This window comes from Homalodisca vitripennis, chromosome 6 (assembly GCF_021130785.1).
Source record: "Homalodisca vitripennis isolate AUS2020 chromosome 6, UT_GWSS_2.1, whole genome shotgun sequence".
Classification (NCBI taxonomy): domain Eukaryota; kingdom Metazoa; phylum Arthropoda; class Insecta; order Hemiptera; family Cicadellidae; genus Homalodisca; species Homalodisca vitripennis.
Genome location: NC_060212.1, coordinates 97,778,991 through 97,803,000, shown reverse-complemented (window position 1 = coordinate 97,803,000; position 24,010 = coordinate 97,778,991). Strand labels below are relative to the sequence as shown.

General features: G+C 32.5%; 2 protein-coding genes across 5 annotated transcripts in view; one reads left to right on the top strand and one right to left on the bottom strand.

Annotated features, from left to right (window-relative positions):
* The window catches only part of LOC124364609 (DNA damage-binding protein 2-like), a 39,818-nt gene extending 32,437 nt beyond the window's left edge, over window positions 1-7,381 (top strand). Inside the window, exons 8-9 of the mRNA XM_046820214.1 lie at window positions 4,860-5,067; window positions 6,948-7,381. Of these exons, the coding sequence (XP_046676170.1) occupies window positions 4,860-5,067; window positions 6,948-6,988 (249 nt within the window). The 3' untranslated portion in view covers window positions 6,989-7,381. The remainder of the gene's footprint in view (window positions 1-4,859; window positions 5,068-6,947) is intronic.
* A 7,899-nt stretch (window positions 7,382-15,280) lies between these two features.
* Window positions 15,281-23,175, bottom strand: LOC124364608 (major facilitator superfamily domain-containing protein 9-like). Of its 4 annotated transcripts, none has more exons than XM_046820213.1 (2): window positions 23,088-23,175; window positions 15,281-17,292 (listed from the first exon to the last, which is right to left on the bottom strand). In XM_046820213.1, the coding sequence occupies exon 2, from the start codon at window positions 17,254-17,256 to the stop codon at window positions 16,045-16,047; it is 1,212 nt and encodes a 403-aa protein (XP_046676169.1). In that variant the 5' UTR covers window positions 17,257-17,292; window positions 23,088-23,175; the 3' UTR covers window positions 15,281-16,044. The 4 variants fall into 4 exon arrangements, with proteins under 4 accessions (XP_046676169.1, XP_046676166.1, XP_046676168.1 ...); XM_046820210.1 differs by lacking the exon at window positions 23,088-23,175 and adding an exon at window positions 22,606-22,839 and having other exon boundaries at window positions 15,282-17,292; XM_046820212.1 differs by lacking the exon at window positions 23,088-23,175 and adding an exon at window positions 20,139-20,592 and having other exon boundaries at window positions 15,282-17,292.
* Window positions 23,176-24,010: the final 835 nt, after the last annotated feature.

The following is a 24,010-nucleotide window of genomic DNA, read 5'->3' as shown; positions in this document are numbered from 1 at the left end:
CTCTTCGTCTTTTATTTAACGAATCAATGATTTAGAAAATCTACAATATCTCACATTCTTTTTATTGTGTTTGATATATATATATATATATGGAGAAGATTAATTTGTAAGTTAAATTTCTCTAGACTGACCTTTTGAAAACCTTTTTTACTTGTTCATGTGACCAAGTTCCTCCGGAGACCTCATTTTGCAAACTCAATTATCATTACATTATTTAATGTTGAAAGATTATTTTGAACGTCAGGATGTGTAAAATAAATTGACAGTGTACGTTTTGATATTCTTTATAATTTATTATGATTCAATGTATGTGTGTGTGCGAGCACAGGATTTCTAGATTGAGTCTAGTGCAAATAAAATATTCATACTTACGTTACTTTTCAAAACCAGTATATTTTATTTTTTATCGTAAAATGCTTTTGAAAGAATAATTCAAATATTGAATTTTTATACAATGTACATTTTGTAGTAATTAACAAAAATGTCAGCAATATTCTCATAATTATAAAAAACGCTAGAAAATGAGAATGAATGGGTAATATTCTTAAAATAATTGATGAAAGGGTTGTAATGTGTTAAAATTTTTTGTTCAAATGTTTTATTAGGGGCGATTTCGTAAAATAAATATGCTAACTCCATTTAATAATTGTATATGTGTGATCTTGAACAGAGAAGCATTGTTTATTTCCGGTGCATTGTTTGATTAACGATGACTCTCTTCATCAGTCTAGTCACTGGCTTTGTCCGTGTCTTACACAGATTATGCAGTAGTCGTCGGGATTAGATTTTAGTAAAATGCTAAAATACAAAATAAAAAAAAATATCTGCTGTTTTTTTTTTATTTTATAGAAATAAATAAAATCCACATATAAAATTAATCCTTTGACTTTAAATAAATTGTTACCGATTAACAATATATTGTACAGTTATGAAACACTCTTAATTTCTCATTTATTTGTTCAAATGTGAAAACTTTAACACGAACCCAAATAAGAGACTATTTATGTTTTTGTTTATCAGAACAATTACAAAAATATTTCAAATAACTAAAAACGTCTTAAGATATAACTTATTGAAGATAAGAAGCAATATCTTCTTTGTCATTTTCAATATTTACGTCCGTTGTGGTAAATATAATAGACGCGATGTGGGATGCTTTAGCCTTTGAATCGCCTGTCTCCCTTATGTCAGTGTGTCCACTGCAGACTTCGCAACTTATAATGTAAAGTTAGGTCACCAGTTGTTTTCTCTTCATCATCACTTATGCGTTATTTTTCTGTTGGTTAAAATTAGGTTATATTTGTGCCAGATTCAATTCCTTATCTTCTAAAAGTTCAAAATATCGATACAGCACTTAACTCGAACTAGAAATTTCCAGTACTCGCACACTTGTACAATGTAAGTTTAACTGACTGTAATACGGGGTTTCCTTATTTTCAGGCCAAAATGCCACTTCATTCAAAACCGAGCTCAACAAGTTTTCAACCATCGTACCTCCTTGAATTTCCTTGGGTCAAGGAACACCCTTCTATTAAAACAATGGCAATCTGTTCGTGGTGCAATAAAGGCATAAGCATCAGTGGGATGGGTAAAACGGCTTTAAAAAGCCATTCTAAGTCCGCCAAACACATTTTAAACAAGAAAAACAGACAGAAAAGCCTTCCATTAAATATGTTTTTTAAAGACAATGTTGCTGACAGCATTTCTCTATCAGGAGAACCTAGTAGCAGCCGAGATCAAGGGGCTATTGGGATCCAATTAGCGCAGGCTTCTGGTACGGAAAGCTCCCTCAGACAGCCGAGTCACACAACTGTTTCGACATCACGTCCCCAATCCACAGTGAAGCAATATGTTATTTCTGAATCCGTGACAAGATCAGAAATATTCTGGTGTTTACAAATAGTTGTTAATCATATTCCCTTTGCAGTTGCAGCTCGCTGTGCTAAAAGTTTCAAGTTTCAATTTCCTGATAGTGAGATAGCATCAAAACTAAAGTTGGATTATACCAAAGTAGGATATTTGATCGTGTTTGGTTTGGCACCACATTTCGAGAGACAAATAGAAAAGAAACTCAAAGAATGTTCTCATATTGTTCTCTGCTTCGACGAATCTTTAAATAAAGTTAGTCAACGGCAACAAATGGACGTTCATATTCGTTGGTGGGATCCAGCCAACAATCATATTGAAACAAGATATTTTACATCAATATTTTTAGGTCATACCAAAGCGGAAGATCTTCTCCGAGGAATCAAAAGCGCCATTTCGCCTGACACTTTAAATAAAATAGTTCAGGTTTCTATGGACGGACCTAACGTGAATAAAAAAATGTTCAATGATTTCGAGCAAGAACTGCTAGATTCACCAAATGACCATGCCCTGTTAAATATTGGTAGTTGTGGTCTCCACACTCTTCATGGCGCCTTTAAAACTGGCATGAAAGCAACAAAATGGGATGTTGTGGGATTCCTTAGAGCATTGTATAACTTATTTAAAAATTCACCAGCTCGTAGAGCAGATTTCACCTACTACAGCTCGTCTGATACATTCCCTTTAAAGTTTTGTGCTGTCAGATGGGTGGAGAGCGGCCGAGTGGCTCAAAGGGCCTTGTTGATACTGCCTTGCGTTAGGAAATATGTAGATGGTGTTGTTAAAAATAAAAAAGAGCCTGCATGTCGCAGTTTTGAAGTAGTCAAAGATAATTTAAATGATAAGCTTTTGGCAGCCAAATTGGCATTTTTTATGTCAATTTGTGGTCTATTTGAACCATTCCTCAGAGAATTTCAAAATGATGCCCCAATGGCTCCTTTGCTAAATAATGAGATTAGCTCATTAGCTTTGAATCTCATCGAAAAGGTTGTAAAACAGGACCATCTGGATACGGTAAGAAATCAGATAGATAAAATGGACTTATCGCCCAACAATCTTATCCCAACCAAACATTTCGATTTGGGGTTTGCCACTAAAGATGCTCTCAGGACATGTGAACCAACATCAGATTTGGAAAAATTAAATCTTAAGAGAAACGCAAGGGAAGCTGTACTTGCTATGGTGAAAAAAATAATCGAAAAATCACCCATAAAGTACCCTTTGTCAAAAGCCATCACCTGTCTAGATCCGAATGTAATTAAAAATAATTCGGGAGAAAAACATCTTACTTCATGTTTAGAGCAATTAGTTGCGAAAAAATGGATGACTGGTATAAAGGCAGATAGTGTGAAACAACAGTACCTCAAACTGTTCTCAAATGAGCACGTATTAAATCAGTGCAAAATGTATCAAAGACATGAAAAACGACTTGATGATTTCTTTGTAGAAATAATAAAAGTTGAAGGTGTGGAGGAGTATAAAGATTTAAAGCTTTTCATTCAACTCATTCTGACACTTTCTCACGGAAATTCTTCTGTTGAAAGAGGCTTCTCTGTCAACAAACAGTGTATAGTTGAAAACTTGAAGGAGGAGAGTTTAGTCGCATTGAGAAAAGTTTGTGACGGCGTATCAGCAGCAGGAGGATTGGAGGCAATGGAAATCACTAATGAATTAGTTCATGCTGCCAAAAATTCCCACGCCCACTACTCGGAGCACTTGGCAAAACAACGAGAAAAATGAAAGACAAAATTAATTCTGAGAAAGAGAGGAAGCAAGCTGCAATAGAAAAAAAAGAATTGGAAGCACAAAAATTCCAGGTTTTGTCCGATGCCAGGAAAAGGGCAGCTGAGTTAGACGATAAAATACAGGAACTTAGCAAAAAGTGCAAATCGTAATTCACTTTTATTCTAGACATTTTTATCAATTTCTTTATTTATGTGTACAAATATAATTTTTTTTGTATAAACTGGTACCAAATAACTTTTCTTATAACAAGTTGTATATAATTTTTATACATTTAACGTTTATATGTTATTTTAATTTCAATAAAATTGCCTTTTCTTATGTACTAATTAAAATGTGAACCTGTGATTATGTGAAAATTTTCCTGTGGAAGAAATCGATCGAAATAATAATAATAATGTGTTAAACAAGAAAATAATTTAATAATCACGCAAGTGTACTTCATGGACTCAAACGAGTTAGCCTTAGCCAACGTACGAATCCTGTCACCCTGCATCTTGTCTAACCTGTGTCAACAAAGTTCTCTTCAGATTTCAACAAACTTGTAAGTTAAAGAAAATTATGAGCTATGTGCATGCTAATTATATTGAAATTTGTCTTTGTCATTGCTTTGATGACTGTCATCATGATGTTTTGTAAAAATAATATGCCTTGTTATATTCATTATGTAGCAAATCGCACATAAAATCGGGCGCTCGCCGCTCATTGCTTGCGTCGTAACCGAAGCCTATTGTTATTTCGTTCTTTTAGACGTTTCCGTCAATTCCTGCACGACCAATGACATCGTTAGTCAAATGGGAAGAAGTTTTATATTGTATTTTACCGCTCCGCCGCGTCTGTAGTGTTTACGTCTCAACTTCGCCCCTCTCCAACACGATTTTGTTTGTACCGGTAACGTTGTTTATGAAAACTTTCCGACCTTGAATTTTAATTTTTTTAACTGTGAAAACCGTGAATTAGCCGTGAATTTGAGTATTTAGATTGAGTGGGAATCCTGTGAATGTACAAGTGTGTGCAATAGGACTCCCAATTTCTATTTCTATCTTGCCATTACAAGATAAATATATTCAAATTCAGCTTATGTGTATGTTTGTTACATTGATTAAAATCTTTCACACGTAAACCACGGTTGGAATAAGATAAAAATAAATCAACACCTATGGTGACTGAATGAAACTACCTAATCGGTCGTGGTGTTGTTAAATTTATATAAAGTTATTGAATTTAACTGACAATTGTTTTCCTGATAGGCCAGCTGGCACCCACTTGCAGACCTGTTTCTGGTGGGGTCATTTCCTGACATACCTATTGAGGACAAGCTGTTATCTAAGGAACTGCGTGGTGTAGACGTGTACTCTGCGAAGACAGGACGTCTCTGTCATCAGCTGACAGAATCACGTCTACTGATCAGTCTTTGCGAGTTTAACTGTGCAGGCCAAGTCTTGGCAACAAGTGCTTGTAAGTTATATCATTGTTATTTGTTAACCCTTCGCACGTCACTAATAAATCCATTAACTTTCCTTTAACGCTAAGATAAGTAAAAAAATGTTGTTTCTTTAAGTTCAAAGCTAATTTTTATTGTACCTAAATTATAAAAAGTAAAAGCAAAACAAGTATAAAACAGGGCATTTACTTAAAATAGCGTATTTATTGATTAAAAAAACAAAAACTATTTACAAAACTGTTTATTATTAACTGATGGGAGTGCCGATGGCCGAGCTGTCTAAGACGTTGGACTTTGGGTCTGAGTTAGAGATAGCGCAGGTTCAAATCCTGTCCGTGACCATTGCACTTTTTATGAGTACCATCGACCTTGTACTGCATCGACTCTCCCCCTTATTCTGTTTGATAAGATCCTCGCACAGGCTAGTGGCCCATGAGGACGGGCAGAGTAAGGCTTAAATGGGGATCAGCTTCTCCTTTTATATATATATATATATATATACACACAAGGTGTTTGAAAAGTCTGGGTACGGCTTAATATTTTACAAACCATAGCAGATAACATTTATAAACTTTGCACAGTGTCATATGGCTATGTAAACTATTTTTCCTTGCTATTACCATGACATGCCATCCATGGGGGGACGGCCCACAGAGGAAAACATGGAAATCTTAAATGAAAGCATTGGTCGAGTGATATCTCATTTGAAAGAGCTCACTTAGTAGAGTTGAATGCCGCAAACCGCATCTCAAAAGGTTTATCCAATCAGAAATGGCGGGTTGTTTTAGGAACACATTGTGAAGTACATTATGCACTGCCATTTCTGACTGGATCGTCGTATTCTGATGTGGTAAGCGGCGTTTCACTCTACTAACCAATGGTTTCGCTGATTAGTATTTATAAAAAATAACAAAAAATTTAATTCTCACATATTAAATAAAATAGCATTGCTAGTGTGTAGCTATGTTCATAAACATAAAGACGACAAATTCATTTTAGTTTTATTTATTGTGTTATAAATTTATGACATAATTTGCTAATTAAAAAAAGTCAGTGAAAAATCATACAATTTGCTCACAAGAGTTGGAGAAGAAAGTATGACGTCCTGAGTTTGAGCTGACAAGTGCGCTCTCTGAAATGTTATGCAGTGAATAGTGTGCTCTCTGAAATGTTATGCAGCTGACTAGTGTGCTCTCTGAAATGTTATGCAGCTGAATAGTGTGCTCTCTGAAATGTTATGCAGCTGACTAGTGTGTGCTCTCTGAAATGTTATGCAGCTGACTAGTGTGCTCTCTGAAATGTTACGCTATTGACTAGTGTGCTCTCTGAAATGTTATGCAGCTGACTAGTGTGCTCTCTGAAATGTTATGCAGCTGAATAGTGTGCTCTCTGAAATGTTATGCAGCTGACTAGTGTGCTCTCTGAAATGTTATGCAGTTGAATAGTGTGCTCTCTGAAATGTTATGCAGCTGAAAAGTGTGCTCTCTGAAATGTTATGCAGCTGACTAGTGTGCTCTCTGAAATTTTATGCAGCTGACTAGTGTGCTCTCTGAAATGTTATGCTATTGACTAGTGTGCTCTCTGAAATGTTATGCTATTGACTAGAGTGCTCTCTAAAATGTTATGCAGCTGAATAGTGTGCTCTCTGAAATGTTATGCTATTGACTAGTGTGCTCTCTGAAATGTTATGCTATTGACTAGTGTGCTCTCTAAAATGTTATGCAGCTGACTAGGGTGCTCTCTGATATTTTATAGTCTGCAGAAACTACTTATTGCTTCTGAAAACGTGTTTGGTATTGAAACTTTCCTATAGAAAACCACTGAACATTGTAATTCTGCTAAGGATTCTGAAACTTATCATCCTTTAATTCTTTTTCATGCTGTTCTGTTTCAGCAAGACTAGGATACGTGAGTTTGTGGCACCAAAGAACATAAATTGGAACATTAATGTGTAAGTCCAAGGCACATCAGATTACTAAAATATAAAATGTGTTAGGTCATATTACCAACCAACTGACCTTTAAAGATCATGAAAATTACTTAAAAAGATCCTAACTTAATAGGCCCGAAGTCTGAACCTGGCTAATTTGAAGTTTGCTCTGTTTAAATATCGTCAGCCAGGAGATGAGTCAAAATATAATCAGAACTAAATAAAAGTAATGTATTTTGCACCTTATACTTTTTATGTAAGGTTTTCTATTTTTGTTTAGCTATTGATTATTTACATGAATTTTACGTGGATAATTTTTATGATCTATATAATTACTATAGACCATCATATTACTACCACATTTTAGATATATTAATAAATATCAGATTTTAACTTGATTAATGTGTCATTATTGTTGCTTGCATAGTAATAGTGAAATATTTTGTTTGGTTCTCTCATTTTACCCCTTTGAGTTCTGCTGCTCGTCATATAAGTATTTACACTAAGCCGAGGCATATTCTGTAAATTTGAAACTATCCAATGTAATTAATGTTTTTCTCTATAAGGACCAGCTCTATTGGTAGCCATCTTGAGTGTAGCACCATAAAAACAATGTAAACTTTCAAACACTTTTACGACCTTATCTTTAGTCATAGAATTACGGGAGATTTCTCATTATAAAAAAATACTGTGCGTCCAACATCTCTTTTAGTTTTTTTTAATCTTTTTATTAGTTATTCATAAAAAATCTCAAACTTTTTTGTTCTTCATAATTTGAAAAGTTAAAAATTTATAAGAATAACCAAAAAGCGTTTGGATGTATATTAGTAATATACGAGGGTAATTCAGTAAGTAAGGAACGTTTTGGAATTTGTAAAAAACCAAGTACAAGAAAAAACTTGTATTATATATGTGAAAGAAGGACTACTTTTCTACATAATTACCATACAAATCAGGTATTTATCATAGCAGTGGACAAGCTTTTAAATTCCTGTGTAGTGTAATTCTGCTGCCCTTGATCTCAGCCACTCATTGATGTATACCTAGAGCTCCTCATCGTTGTCAAAACGCTATGTTGCTAGCCAGGTCTTCATTTTCGGGAACAAGTGAAAATCACTCGAAACAAGACCAGGATTGAAGGAGAATGAGAAAAACTTCCGAGTTGAACGAGTTTAAGAGTTTATGCGTATGGTTTTCAGTGTGAGGTTGACAGCACAGCTCGAGTTTATTGTTGCACCAAGCTCGAGCAAATCAATAAGAACACCTTGTCTGTCCCACAACAACACTGTTGCCATGATCTTTCTTGCCGACAAATTCAAAAATTACAGTCCAAGTTATGTCTCCTGTTACGATTCGATCCAATAGTGCATCACCACGACTGTAGTAGGCCTCCAAAAACATCAAAGCTGCCCCCATTCGTTGTTCTGTATGGTGATCTGTAAGCATTTTTGGCACCCATTTTGTACATCATTTGTGGTGAACGTTTGTTCTGCCTTCTTAAACTGAATGCACTACTTCCTGACAGAACTTTCAGTCATTATGTTGTACCCGTACACTTCACAAAGACCCCGATGAATTTCTCTTGGTTTAAAGATTTTGCCAACTAAAAACGAATCACAGACCGCATTTCACAACTGGCGGGATTTTTGATTGCAGGACAAATTTGAATAAAAAAAAAAAAACGGGCAGCACGGAGAAGTTCCCATTGTCACAGCTAGACCCTGACTGAGATGCCGAGCGCAAGCACACCAATAAATACGTGATTGGTGCGTACCTGATGGCGTCAGGTGAAAATGATCCTTACTTTCTAAATAGCCCTCGTATTTGAAATTGGCATCTTCCACATTCCTATAACTAAAAATAAGAGCATAAAAGTGTTTCAAATTTCACATTGTTTTTATAGTAAAGTTCAAGGTCATTTCAGACATCAATCCAGTAGGCAAAACATGTTCTTGTTCATGTTCATGGACATGTTTTGTCTTTATAGTTTAGAACCTATTGAGTAACATACTTCGGTTAGATGAATGAAATAACGAAGTACAATATTAAATATTATCGTCAACATAAGATATGAATGGTTCCTACCATCCTCATAGACAATGGGTATTCTATATGCTGCAGTATTCAATGGGTTAAAAAACAATAATTGGAACAAAATTAAATTAAATTGGATTTCAAAATTGTATCAATTTGACTTTGTTAATGTGCAAAATTTAGATTGGAGTAGAACTGTTCCTTAAAAATAAAACTAAAGTCATTTTGGCTTTACTATTTACATCACCCTCTAAGCTATATATACAAATCAAATAAATTTGGTTTATGCTGTTTAAAAATGAAAATTCTATAGCTATTTATATTAGTATGTCTTGGCATACTAAGCAGGTTTAAACAGAGTAGCATTATCAGTGTCATATCAGTATTAACAGTAGGCAACATTACATCAGATACCTCAGTTCTTCATCGGCAGCTACAGCCTTGATGTATACCTCATATTCAAGGTCCTTTCTAATAAAAATCAAGGGTCCATCATGTATTTTAACAGTTCTGCAGAAGATGGAAGCAGCACTGTAGTCTGACAGTACAAATTTACTGATTTCACATTCTTTCAGCCAGTGTTCATTAATACAAATTACATCACTATTGTGGTCTTTTGCCATTAAATTGATAAAGTCCATTTTATTAGTGATACATTCCAGTGTAACAGATTAAAAGATGTTTAGATTGAACTGAAATTCACATCCTTTCAAAGTAGGATTAAGCCTACTTTTATTTTGAATACCAATCCTAGGAGGCTCATCACTTACATAATTTTTGTTTGTAGGAACTTCACCACTGTTCATCACTAGGTCATGGAGTTGGCCTTTAGAGCCTGTGAGTTTAAATGTTTCCTGAAACTAAACTTATTTTTATAAACATCCATTGGCCAGAACTCAGATTTTAGTACAGTTCCCCACATGCTTGTTTTAAAAGCGGAGTATTTATTCATCACAGTATTTTGAGTTCATTTTCTCCACAACACAACATCAGTGCATTCACGATGTACCAAATAATTCTTGATACTATCTTTTGTTGTGGTCGGAAGTTTGGTAGAACGAATTCTCACGTATACTCACCGTTGTAAGGTTAGGTATCAGCATTACTACTACCACTGCCATTGTGATTTGAGGGGCCTTTTTTACTCTGTTAATTTAATGCAGAGATTTGTGCAATTGAAAATCCCCGATACTAGATTTAGTGGGTAGTTGATAACCTGTATCCCTACTGTTGACTTCAATCTGTGCTACCGGCTGGAGGTCGCACTGCATATTTTGACTTTGATCTTTGGACTTTGAATTAGAATAACTTGAGTTACCAGCATTAGGCTTGCTTTTTAAAGCCTTATTTGTTTTAGTTTAATATGACCGGCAGCTTCGTACATAACCAAGATCCGTTATTGCCAGTATCTAAATATTCTTGATACAATTCGTCACTTATCGATACACATCTAGTATGGAACCGAAAATATATATTCCATTGCAACGAATTGCTTTATTATTTTTGTAAACATTAATTTTACAAGCATCGCAATCAGGACTAGAGTTTCATTTCACCATCTTGAATTTCTCTCAAATAGATATCAAACTGAGTTCAGTACCAACAAATTTCAATTTGCAGGGCCCAATAAGAATTAGTTTAAGGTATTTAAAATAATAATTGTGTTACACGATCATATCGTAACAAATACATTGGCACAACTAAAGTTGTGTGGTACTATGTTTACCTGGTACTATGTTTGGTAGTATGTTTACAAGAAAGTACAAGACAAAGTATTATTTTCAAGAACCATTCTGTGATGCCTTTAGTGTCTTATATTTGTTAACAATTGTATAATATGTTAGTAAAGTTACTATAAATGACCTGAAATCCAGTACTGGTTGATTTTGGTTCACTAAACGTTTCACTGTGTTAAAATATTTTATTGTTATATTTACTTGTACAAATGTACAAGGACCATTTACTGTTTTGTGTAATGTTAAGTTACCTTTTTTTATTTTTATAAAATCGTAATTTTATATACTATTTAATAAAAATGTTTCAACATTTCTTGTACATTTTTTTATAACCCTAACCCAAGTTGTGATTTTAGAAATCTCTATCAGTCTGTGTACACACACTTTACCAATCAATAAATTACTTTATTCAAACAATCTTAAACGCATGTGGGACATGTTATGGGGATATTATGAACTTAAGTAAATAAAACATTTGACATTGTCTCTCACAGTAAATTTATCTAAACACTTACTTTTCATGGAATACAGGGTAAATGGAAGGAAAATCACTAAAAACAGGTCATTATGGAGTTCCACAGAGTTTCATACTGGGACCACTGCTTTTTCGTTATTTTAAAGGTCTTTTGTATAGTGCCAATATAATTTTTTATGGTGATTCTCGAGAAATTGAAATTAATTTTATAAAACTTTTAAATTTACAGAATTCCTTTGTAATTATTTGTTTTTTAAAATTTAATAAAACTAACTTAATTCCTTTTTCAACCAGGCAAGTTTGAGTTCCTATGAGCCACGTAATATCTATTGAATCACATTATAGAACAAATTGCCACTACAAAATTTCTTTGCTTAAATATTGCTATTTGAATTATATGACAACATAAGATTCATTTAGTCCTCTGTTTTCTAAAATAGGCATTTTAACTGTAAACAAACCTTATATTTTTTAAACAATAAAATATGTAATCCAACACCAGCCTAATATTTAAGATGTAACATTGGTAACTGTAATACTAGAAATCAGGTAATCTCTGTACACAAAGACTATAAATGTGAAAAAAACACTAGTTATGAAGGTGAGGTGTTCTTTCGATACTTACTAAAGGAAATAAATGTTGAGAACAATAATGGTTTATAAGAAAATTAAAATAATTCCTGCTGAGTAAACATTTTTATTCTTTAAAGAATTTAGTACTTAAGCCATTGTTTAGTGACAATCATAATTTAGTTTTATTGAGTCCTATTTAATTTTGACCAATAAATAATCTTTACTGTGATTTTATTTTGTAAGTAATTTATCTTGTGACTCTGTTTATCCATATTTATTGTACAGTTATAAATAAAGAAATTATGATTGATTGAAATCAAAATACAGTAAACATTTTCCTATGGAGTTACAGGCCAGTTGGGTGAACAGCTCCAGAGTACTGGACTTGTAATTAATTTAATCATAACTTTGCTCAAGCATTTATTGTACAAACTATTAAGGTATTAATGTGCTCGATTTACCATTGGTGAATCAAGTTGTAATCTAGCATTTCACATTTTTCTCACTCTTTTCCTAAATGATTGTGAAAGTGGTTATTAAAAATTATGTGCGTTTGTGAAAAATTTTACCAGCTAAGTTCACCTGTGAGCAGAGATCGACTATAGTGATTTTTTACTCTCTCATGTTGGAGAAATTATGATGGGAGCAGAAAATCGAATTTGAAAATATCTAGTAGAAGTGTTTTAACCCACTGAGTCTTTGGAGACAATCTGGTGGATTTTGGTTTCACCTTCAGTAGTCATTGCCTGAGATTCAGAGAGTGAAATGAAAAATCTGAATAGCTAAAATGTGTAATGTTAACACTTTAAATGCCGCCTCCTAATTTTGACACCTTTCTTACACAGCTGCCCGTTTTAGTGATTTTTTAATTAATATAATTTTTTTAACCAACTATAAGAAAATCATGGAACACAATTTTATTTTAAAGCTGAGTTCTTACTCTTTCTACACGAATGATTATGCATAAATATTTTCAAACACAAAGTCTTGTTTTAAAACTTAAAAACAATGTTTTTGTAAAAAATAAAAAATTACCAAAAAACATCACTGTGTACTAGTCTATAAGATAAATATATTTTCATTATTGTTTGCTGTATTCAGTACTTTCATTACTGTCATTATAGCTACAAATATTTACAATTTATTGAAATCCACTTACGTTTAAATTTTTTTTATGGGGGGCCTAACCCTCTTGTTCCAGGGCTATTGTCAAAATCTTTACCAGAAGCTGAAAATAAAAAATATAAACTGAAAAATTCTGCAATAAACAGTTATTTATAATACACCAGAATAAAAGTTTTTATTATTAAACACCGATATTTGTTTTTTAGTAAAAAAACAATGTCAACAAGTCCATCGGTAGTCATTAACAGTCATCTTGGAATAAATCATCACTTTTACCATCACTTGAAAATCTGAGTAATTCTTTTAGCACTTGATTGTCTTCAATACTGTCAGGCAGGATTCATTGTATTTACACACAAAACAATCTTTGTAAACTAAAGTAATTGCAAGCAAAACAATAACAAGCAGACGACGAATTAGTAAAACGACAAAAAGTAATTAAACAAACCACTTTTTCCGATATTCCAGATGGCTGCCAACATTTCATAGATTATAATTCCATTTATAATGTTTTATACAAATACAATACTCACATGGGGGAGGAGGAGGGTTGACCACATGGACCAAATCGTGGCTTATTACCCTTGTGAGTACAAAATTCTCAGATGGCATAAAAAGATTTTTGTCCACTTACAAATAGTTGTAAATACTATTTTTCATTTATAACTGAGAGACAATATGAAAGGTCAGATTTTGATAAAATTTGGTATGTACATATAACTTAAATAGATATCAGTGACATCTATCCACTGTTAACTTTTTATTTTCATCTTAACTGATGTTTTTAGTAATGAACACGAAAACTTTTAAAGATATGGTTATAATGATTTTTATTGCATTTTCACCATTTATAACCAATAAGATTCTTAACATCTAAAGAGAAAATCCTTATAGAACATTTCATGGGGTGTCAGTAGCTTTTAGCCAGCATTATATGATACTTTTCATTAACACTGCCTACTGAATAGTGCAGTGACAAATTAAAAGTCAAAACCTTTTTGTTGTAATGAAACATGATAAAAATGAAAACAATGATAGGTCTAATGTTACACATAATGTGTATACATTACTCTGTCAAACTTAACCACATTATTTATCGTGTCAAAATAAGCAAGAAATTTCATATCAAGTTTAATAATATGTTCCTTACTTTACTGTCTGTTTGTGTTTTTAAGAATCTCTTTAAATGAGCTGGAGCACTTAACGGCTGAAATTACTAGCTCGTTGTTATAATATTGAACACTCGCTAAAAAATTTGTTTCAATGCATTTATATATTTTCAAATCAACAGTAATGAACTACTATTATCATCTGTTAAATTTAATAATCAACTGAAAATGTAAGTAATAGAAGTTTATTTTAATTGATTTATTTAAGCAACACCTGGTGTGAGAGATATTGACAATGTACTTGTTGCGAATGATTTGTTTTACCGTTGGATGGCATAGGAATTTTTCATCTTTCTATGACTCGACAGCTTGCATTATTCCATAATGGGTTTTACACTGTGTGGTTCCAATCCACATTAGAATTATCAACTTATGTATAATTTCAACAATGTAGTTAAACAAAAAGGTATTTACTCTGCCGGGACTCGAACCCAGATCTCTTACTTTCTTGTACCTAATGTGTCTAAATAACGAAACTAACATATAATTGGAAGACCAAATACCTGTCTTAACTCATTGTAACACTAAAAATATATTGTATCAGGACTGTGTTGTATCCGTTTTTTTATTTATTTTAAAATTTTACTGGTAGTATATAATTGTAAGGATAAGGAAACCTTACGTAAAAGAATAAATACAATTTGAATCACGTCTGATCCCTCAGCTCCACTACCCCCCTCCCCCCACAAATAAACAAAGTTTAAATAACCAATAAAAAGAAAAATAAATTTAAGGCTCGTAAACACTGCAAGTGTTCAAGGATTCATTTAAATCATAGTCGATGATCAAATAGTATTTAAGTCCCAAGTCAGAGTGATATACATTGTTGGGCAATCTCCCAGTGGGGTTGACAAACACAGCCGGCCACTACGTTAGGCCTGACGAGCTAGGGAGACAACCTCCTGTGATTTTACCTGTGCTCTTTGAAGCATCATTTAGGGCCCGACTTAGTGGCCTGCCAAGGCCAAAAGATTAAGTTCTAGGGCAAAGCAAGTATATATATATATATATATATTATATATATATATATATAAACAAAAGTTCCAGAGATAAACATCTTAGTAGGATCAAATAATGACACTTTCACTATGATCTAACATTGTTTACAAAATACATAAATTACAAACATGTTTTAATACAAAATTGCAACTCACAATTAAAATAAATCTAAAAATTAAAATTACAAAGACAGTATACCAAAAATATACTTTAAAACGATCATACGTACAATAAATTTGTAATCCCATTAAAAAATTGTCTTAAGCTTTCCAAAATTTTAACTGTAAATTGTTGATTTCTCCCTTTTCGATTTAATAATTCATGCTGTTGATCAAAAATATTCATTATTTTGTAATTTTTAAATTTCAGGTTTTTTTAATACTAAATATACTAGTTTACTATTATTGGGAAGAAATATATTTTTATACTAAAATGTACGTATTGTACTATTTGTCTACAAGCGTATATTTTTTCGTAAAGAAAACTAATCTTCAATGAAACCATGCTGTGAGGGTAATTTAAGCAAGTACCTGGGATGATGTAGAGGTGTGTTGATAGATGAAGGAGCTAATGTATGTGACTAGCCTGCCCCTCCGATAAACATCTACAGTACATCTTTCCTTTGAAAAAAAGAGGTGATGATTCAATATATTGCCTATATTTTCAATAAAGTGTTAAGATATAAGGGGCCGTCCCTAAATTACATAACACTTAAGTCAGTCTTTTCAGCCCCTTTCCCCCCTTGTAACGATAACATTAACGATGCGTAACGCTGCTGAAAACCCCCTCCCCCCTTGGGCGTTATGTAATTTAGGGACGGCCCCTAATTATTTGGAATAGTACCACATATGGAGGAATGTTTTCATTTTGATCTATTTAAGTTTTAAATATCAACTGCCAGTTTACTGGCTGGTTTGCCAACACTTGTCCACTTCACTACTGACAGTTCTTTACTGCGATTTCACATGGACTTTGCGAGATTTTCTCAAAGTAATAAAACAAGCAGTTGCGGAAATGAGGGAGGAAACTCTTAAGGCACTAGAGATTCCTCCCCAAGATGCTATAAGCCCAGATAGAAATGGGGCAAAAATCTGCACAATGGCTGCTACACTGGCTGAAACTCCCATCATGGACCCTCTACTGCTAGCATCGGTCTGCTCTACCAGCACCTCGGTCATGACTATCTCTGCCAGAGCATTGCTTGCAGCCAATGGCACGAGACCTGCCAAAAACAACCAACAGTTCTCTACGATATACAGCCAGTAAAAAGTAACGGCCATGACACAAAACATGTACATTAAACTTTCGTAATTGTTTTTCGGAAAAATATTCAAGCTTTTAATTCTACCGACGTTTAAATTGCTGATGAAGGAAATGAGTCCGTAGAAAGATATTGTGTATCCCATGTAACGAGGGGTCAGATCAAAACTGTCGGTCAAAATTATTCCCATGTTTTGGAAAAACAGCATTCCCGACATGGCAAATAAGAATTTTAAACTTAAAAACACCCAGTATTTCTTCCAATCTATAACAAGAAGATCCTTAAATATCGCAATAACTTGATTCAACGCACTAACGTTTTTGGTTTTCTCTTTTTTAGCAGTTTTGTGAACATTACCGAACACAAAAACTATTGCAGAATTAAAAATAAGCATTAAAGATACTATAGCTGTGAGGTACTGAAATCCACCATCAATTTCCATGACGTGTCCTCCAATGATAGGACCAATCATAAATGAGAAGGCCATAAATGCATTCGTAAGTCCATTAACAGCCGGTTGTTTATTCACTGGCACTATGTCAGCGATGTAGGCCTGACAGAGCATCATTGTGTGTTGGGCTGCCCCGAGGACGGAGTTGAGAATTAGGAAAAGGTAAAACGACGAAACGATACCCATGAGTCCGTACACTGAGGAGCACACGATCAGCGTCAGGAAGAGAACGGTGTGCCGTCCCTGGATATCGCTCCAACTGCCGATGATGGGACCGAAGATCAGTTGTGTCATCCCGGATACTGAACTGAGCAGTCCAATGTCCACGTAAGAGATCCCAAGCCCACGCAGGTGAGTGCTCATCACAGGTAGAATCATGCTCACACCGAAGAAGTCCAGAAAACTCACAATGTACACCCAACTCCATGGCTGCCTTATCTCTTGTAACATTTCTGTGTTGTGATTTTCTTGCTCTTATAAACAGTCCTGCAAGAAAGACAGACATATTGTTTGTTATTTTTTAGCAGTATAAATTGATGATCCTCCATGTGTACTTAGACCATTTTTCACTTCAAAATCAGAATGTTTTAATACAAACAATTTGATTCAAAGCCCAGAATTGATGGTATTAGAACAATAGTTCATACCGGAGTCCCAAGTTCTGTGGAACTGGAGAAGCTCTTTGGAACCTTACACAATTAAATTTTGACTTCTAAAAAACTTAATTTAATCAGATAGTCAAAATGTAGTTTTTATTTTTGAGAGACCTTTTGCTTTAATAAAAACCATAATCAGAGCCACATAACTGAATATTCACTTATACAAAATTATTTAAGCTAGAAAGGCTCAAAATGTCTTAACTGTATCTTGTAAAAACTGACAAAAATTATTCTAAATTTAAAGAATCTGCTTTTGTATGTGTATTTAGGATGTTTTGATTTGAAAGAAGCATAATTTCATCAAAAAACCAATGTCCTAATGACCAAAATTGGAAATTGGGTTATTCCATTCTTTTAACATTTTCACTATCTAAATTTCAAAAAGGTGATATCTGTTGTGTGTCATATTTCTGCAATCAGCTTACTGGAGTTGTTATCATATTGTATACATCCGGCTGTTGAGGTTTGTACAATCGATTCAGAATTAATATAAATATTTTGTGTTTTATTAGGATGTACTTACTTTTCACACACACGTGATGGAATAGTACAAAGTAACAAACAATTATAAAAATCCTTTACAAGCATTTTTAAAGCTGTAAGGATAGTGCATTAGTTTTAGTTTCAGTGCTATGTTGCAGTTTAACAAAACGCTTTCAATGGCTGAAAATCAAGTGCATTATGTAAGAGTACACTGTATGTTTGGAGGTTAAAAAAGCAATTCTTTTAATGAACAGGAAAATTCATTTATCATATAAAAAATTCTACAAATAAATTCTTCAAATTTCTCAAAACCGCTTTCTAATTACATTTGGTTCATTAAAATAATCTACAAATAAAGGTATACTTGTTTTAGACCTCACTCAAACTGTTTCTGAACATTAGGATCAGAACTAGCACTCTTATGCTTGGATATTACTTCAACTGTGATTGCAATATTAATTTTTAATAGCAATTCTTATTAATAAATTGAAAAGAAAGAACTAGCACTCTTATGCTTGGATATTATTTCAACTGTGATTGCAATATTCATTTTTAATAGCAATTCTTATTAAAAAATTGAAAAGAAATCAGTTCAATAAAAGCAAAAAACATGACTGACAGTAGTAACTAAGTGTATCAGGCACCCAAAAGTATCTGATAATAAATAATTAGCCAGTCATCTTGTTCATGCTTGATCATAGAACCTTGAAACAGGTTTAAATAAATTTATAATTTATTCACATTGAAATGAATGAGTTTAAGTTTTTAGAATATATTTATTGGTGAACACACCAAAAGTCGCATCTCCTTCCTGGATGCAAGATGTCGTGTGAAGGAAATTTGCTCACGCTTACCTTTTTTTATTTTCCTTCAAAAGGAAAGCTTATCCAAAAATCCTGTGATTAGTAATATCTTAGAATACGATACTTTATACTATATTTTAAAAGAAAAGTGCATCAATAAAAACATATTAAAATTACTCTACTGTTATTCCATGTGGGATATCGTGTGTGGGCAAATAGCTGCATTTACGTTTAAAAATTTGTAAAAGACTGTTTAGGTGCTTAAAAAAAGTGTAATAAAAGTAAGATATGCAAAATGTAACTTGAATTTATTATGAGTGAGTGATTGTATTAATAAATGTAAATGTTTGTATTAGGGATTATTGCTAAATTTGGTGCAGGAAACAGCAAAATTTGAATTATATTGAATAAAAGAGTAACCGATATCAAATTATTGTGAAGAAGTATATGAGAGTAGATAATATGTGTTTCCATGCTGCTAATATTGTTAATCATAGTAATACTACAGAATTCCGAAAATTGTGGTATACTGCCGTGGGTGCGACCTCTTGTGTGTTAAAAAGGTTAAAAATTTTCTTACAAAGTGGATAATTATTTGAACATTTATTGTATATTATTATATTTGACACTATAATAAAATCTACAAGGCACTAGGATGTGTATAAACCATACCTTTAAAATGAGATGCCTGACATAATTATTTGACAAAGATTAATTGAGTAAAATAGTTTCTAATTTAAAGATTTTGTTCTTATGGGGAAAAAAAACCATGATTTTGAACTAAGTAATACAACTAAGGGTGTAAATTTTTTTATTGTTATTTTAAAATCTATAGGCAAAACTGAGGAATTTAATGAAACTGTTTACATTATCTATGTTTTAGGATCATTAGAAAAGGTTTAGAAATTGAAACTGACTTTGTAAAAACATTTGTACATTTAAAAATTAAATATAAGTAATGCTAGTGTAATAACTCTTAAAATTTGAATTTTAGACATGATTTTGCTATTGGTAATATTTTGACACAGTGTTTGTATGTATGTGTGTGTGTTCTATTCTAAGAAGAGTTGTTAAAGGGATTGGATATATCTCAAATTTTAATAATTTTTTGTTAGAACTACCATGTTACATATCATGGTAGGAAGGTGAATGAAAATTGCATTTTGATTTGTTACAAAATGTTTTCTTCTAGAAATGTTCAAAACAAGACTAAGAAATACAAGGAATATAATAAAACAGAACAGACATCCATGTTACTGTTGTGTGTAATAAAATCTAATTTATAATATTGCAATAAATTACATTACACTTAACAGAAATGAATTAAAGTTAGATTAGATAGAAAATATTAAAATTAATTAGAAATTCATGCTATAGTTTAACTTACCGTTCAATTGTCCAAATATAACTGTATTTATGGCATTTGTTATAGAATAAAGTATATTGTAAAAGATAAAAGAAAATTACCATTTGTTTCACACATCTAACAGAATTCTGAAAAAGTTGTTGAGTCATTCAGATTGAAATCTAATAAGAAGATGATAAATTCACTCAACACTGCCTTGTGGTCTGCAGCTGTACTGGTTACATAACTGCAGCCCATGAGAACACTGACTGAGTGACTCTCCTTTCAGTCCATCTCAGTTCACCTTGAAGTTTCTTTGTGTACTTCCAGAGCAAATTATAGTTCAGCATTAACTAATCAGGTGCACATGAATGAGAAGAAGCAATCTCTTTCTTCGATTCTTTCTTACAAACTTGACCAAAATTTAACACTTTATGTAATCAATCAGTAGTGTCAGTGTGTCTGTAAACACATTCGACTGGTGGATCAGATGTTTCTAATCAACCACTTATATTAAAATGTTGGGACATTCTCTTAATATAACCGTCCTTGAAACTAAACTGATTATATAACAGTTATAAAATATTATATAATAAAAAATATATTCATATTAAACTTTTCTAAATCGGATCCTAATAAAATTGATTAATTTTAAACAAAATGGTCCAAAGAATTTCTTTTAAATGCTACTTTAATGAATCACTAAATAATTTAGAGTGCATACTTTATACAATACAACTATTCTATGGTTAATAATTACAATCTTGCTTCAAGTTTTACATCTCGTTATTACACACATCTTAACCAACAAGTAAGCAAATGTTTCCATTAAATATGTGTCAGCAAGAAAAAAATTTAAAATTTTTGTGAAGCACATACTAATTCTAACATAAGAGAAGATATACTTGGCTGAGTGTGGGGGTGAAAATTTGTACTTTTGTTTGTCTATCTGTCCCCATTGATATTTTGAGAACAAACTGAGCTATATACTTGAAATTTTGCATGAAGCTTCAGTTCTACATAGGCAACATCGAGTTTGATGGTGTATGTCACTCAATGGGAATTGGCTGAGCGTTAGTAAATATTTTTAGATGGTCTTATGAGTAACCATAATGGCAATGAAAAAATTGTAAAATTAACAAATTTCTAAAACAACTGAGCACAGACACTTGACATTTTAATATGTGACATAATAAAACATGTACTCCAATAAGGAATCCTGTACTACATTCAGGATTTTTTTGAGCCTTTTTTAAAGATTATTCTTTCTTAAAAAAAAATTTAATTAAGTAGTTATAATTCCAAATTATAATATTTACTACCAATTTACAGGATGACAAAGTTAGCGAGTTTTACATTTTAAGGTGGGAAATTCAATTTCTTACTAAAAATATATTTTGTTGATACAGACAGACGAATCTTGATTTTGAATTACGTATAAAAGAGAATAAAACCTTATATTTTAGCATAAATACAACAATGTTTTTTATATTGCTGTTTGAATATAATGTATTATTTCTCTTCATAAAGTTCCAATTTCATACATATATTTAAGGCTGAGCGTTAGCAAAGCCTATTACTTGAGGAGCTAGAAAAATGTCATATCTGTCTGTCTGTCCACATATCTCTAGAACAAACTGATCGACAGGCCTGAAATTTTGCATGGAACTTCATTTCTCTATAAGAAACATTGAGTTCAATCATGTCACATGTCACTCCATGGGATTTTACTGAGCGTTAGCAAACAATTTTACGGTCTTATGGATAACCATATTGATGAGAAAATTGAGTATTGATAAATTTGTAAATAAACTGAATACAACCACAAGACATTAAAATTTGTTACACATGTAGCCTGATGAAATGAGCTAGGGCCTATAGACTTGAAAATATGCATGCAACCTCAGCAAAGTCTGTTATGTAGCCCATTGTGTGGCGTTCTCTTATTTTGTTAATATTTCCAAATGTAAAATACAATAAGTACTTGGTGATATAAACCTTTCTTTGAATTATACACAATATCAACCAGCACACATTAGACCAGTACACAATGTAAAACTCAGACAGACAGTAAAAAGTTTCAAATCTATGTTTGCGTAAAATGTTTGTTTGTCAAAAGAAAAAAAATCTCCACAACAGTTCACCATCAAGTGTGTCTATTAATAATACATATTCTATTTTAAAACATTTATTAGTTTTATGAATTATTTTCTAAAATGGTGTTCTGTTCTTGAAGTTAGAATTAGTTTTAAAACAATTTAACATTTTTTAAGGCTAATTACAATGTGATTATTTCAATTTGTATACACTTTATAATTAAAATTGTAGTTGACAAATTTAAGAATTGTAACTAGCATCTCATGAAGTGGATATGAAACACAGTAATATTTTTAATACAGTTAAAATAACTCAGTAACCTAATTATGATTAACTTAATATAATGAGAAATAGCCTAAAATATTATGATATCAATTTGTAATAACATCAGAGTTAATAATCTGAAACTTACTGTTGGTTTACACAGATAATGAAACACACAATGTAACTAACACTAGATGAATCACAGAAAGCGTTAGTGAACCCTGTAGAATAAGTGGACCTCTCCCACCAAACAGCTTGGAGGTGTGAAGATAAGATATGAACGGTGTTGTGTTAACTGCTTGTTAAACTTTATATTTAGCTCAGTCTTACTTTGAGTGTTGGCTTGTTTTAGGTTGATGCAACATTTATTGCTTGGTTGATTATGTATGACGACCAGCTATTTTACTGTCCAGCAAAGCATGGTGAAACAAATACAAGTACTGTAATCATTATAAATACTACAATAAAAAAAAACCAGTTTTTTTCACAATTTAGATTGTAGACAAACTTTTCGTTATTCAAATTTTTACCAAAGATAAACACTGAAGTGTTTTGAAACTTTTTGGAGCTGTTCACGTAGCGAGTAGTTAAAAAAATATATATTGTATTCTAAAATTACTCAACATTTACCCTGAATGAGGTACTGCAACTGCCTTGGGCAGAGTGAGATAAATAGGCATTTTGAAGCATTATTATAATTCTGTAACAAAAGTACTGAGCGTAAATATTACAAAATCAACATTATTAAAAGAATTTCTTGACTTTTGTCCGCGATTTCAAGTATTTAGGACTAGTATTTCATAAACACTGAAAGCTCTTACACTCTAAATCTTACTTTTGTGAGTTTTTAATACATCAATCCAAAAAAAGGGATTTGCCCATGGGCTACAAAATTCTAATATTGATCTTATGGGAATATTTTTGTTTTAAAACAGCTGATTACTACTGATGTTGCTCACGTGGTTATTCTCAATCCACTAACCGATCCAATATCAGCTGATTGGTTATAACATTTAATAATTAACTTAATTTCTGTTTATGTTTTTATGATGGTTTATATTGATTTAGAATTTATTATTATACTGTAGAATTATTAATCTAAACTGTATTTTCTTGATCCATACAGTGTATGTAGTTTTCAGTACAAATATTTGTTGCATAAAGTAGTATGAAAAATAAATAGGCATAAAATGGCAGGGTAGTACACACACACGCAAGCGCACGCACAGACGATACATGTACCAGTCCTTCCTCTAATTATCTCATAATCTATCTTTTGTTTTACTGTAGACAGGTTCAGTAAGGTTAATGTGCACTGATGTATTTTACCTACTACTATTTTACATGTCAATGATGTACGAGGTCCAATCAAAAAGTATCCTACCTTTTGGTGCAACGTAAAACTGAAGTTACCTGAAAAAAGCTGGCGTTAATTTTCTTCAAAATAAGCACCCTGAGAAGCAACACAACGATTCCAGCGACGTTTCCACTTCTGGAAGCAGTCTTGAAAATCACTTTTCGGCATCGCCATGAGATCAGCCGTCGTTTTTTTC

Excerpts from the sequence above, each read along its gene's own strand:
- LOC124364608 (XM_046820213.1), bottom strand. The coding sequence starts at position 17,256 with ATGTTACAAGAGATAAGGCAGCCATGGAGTTGGGTGTACATTGTGAGT.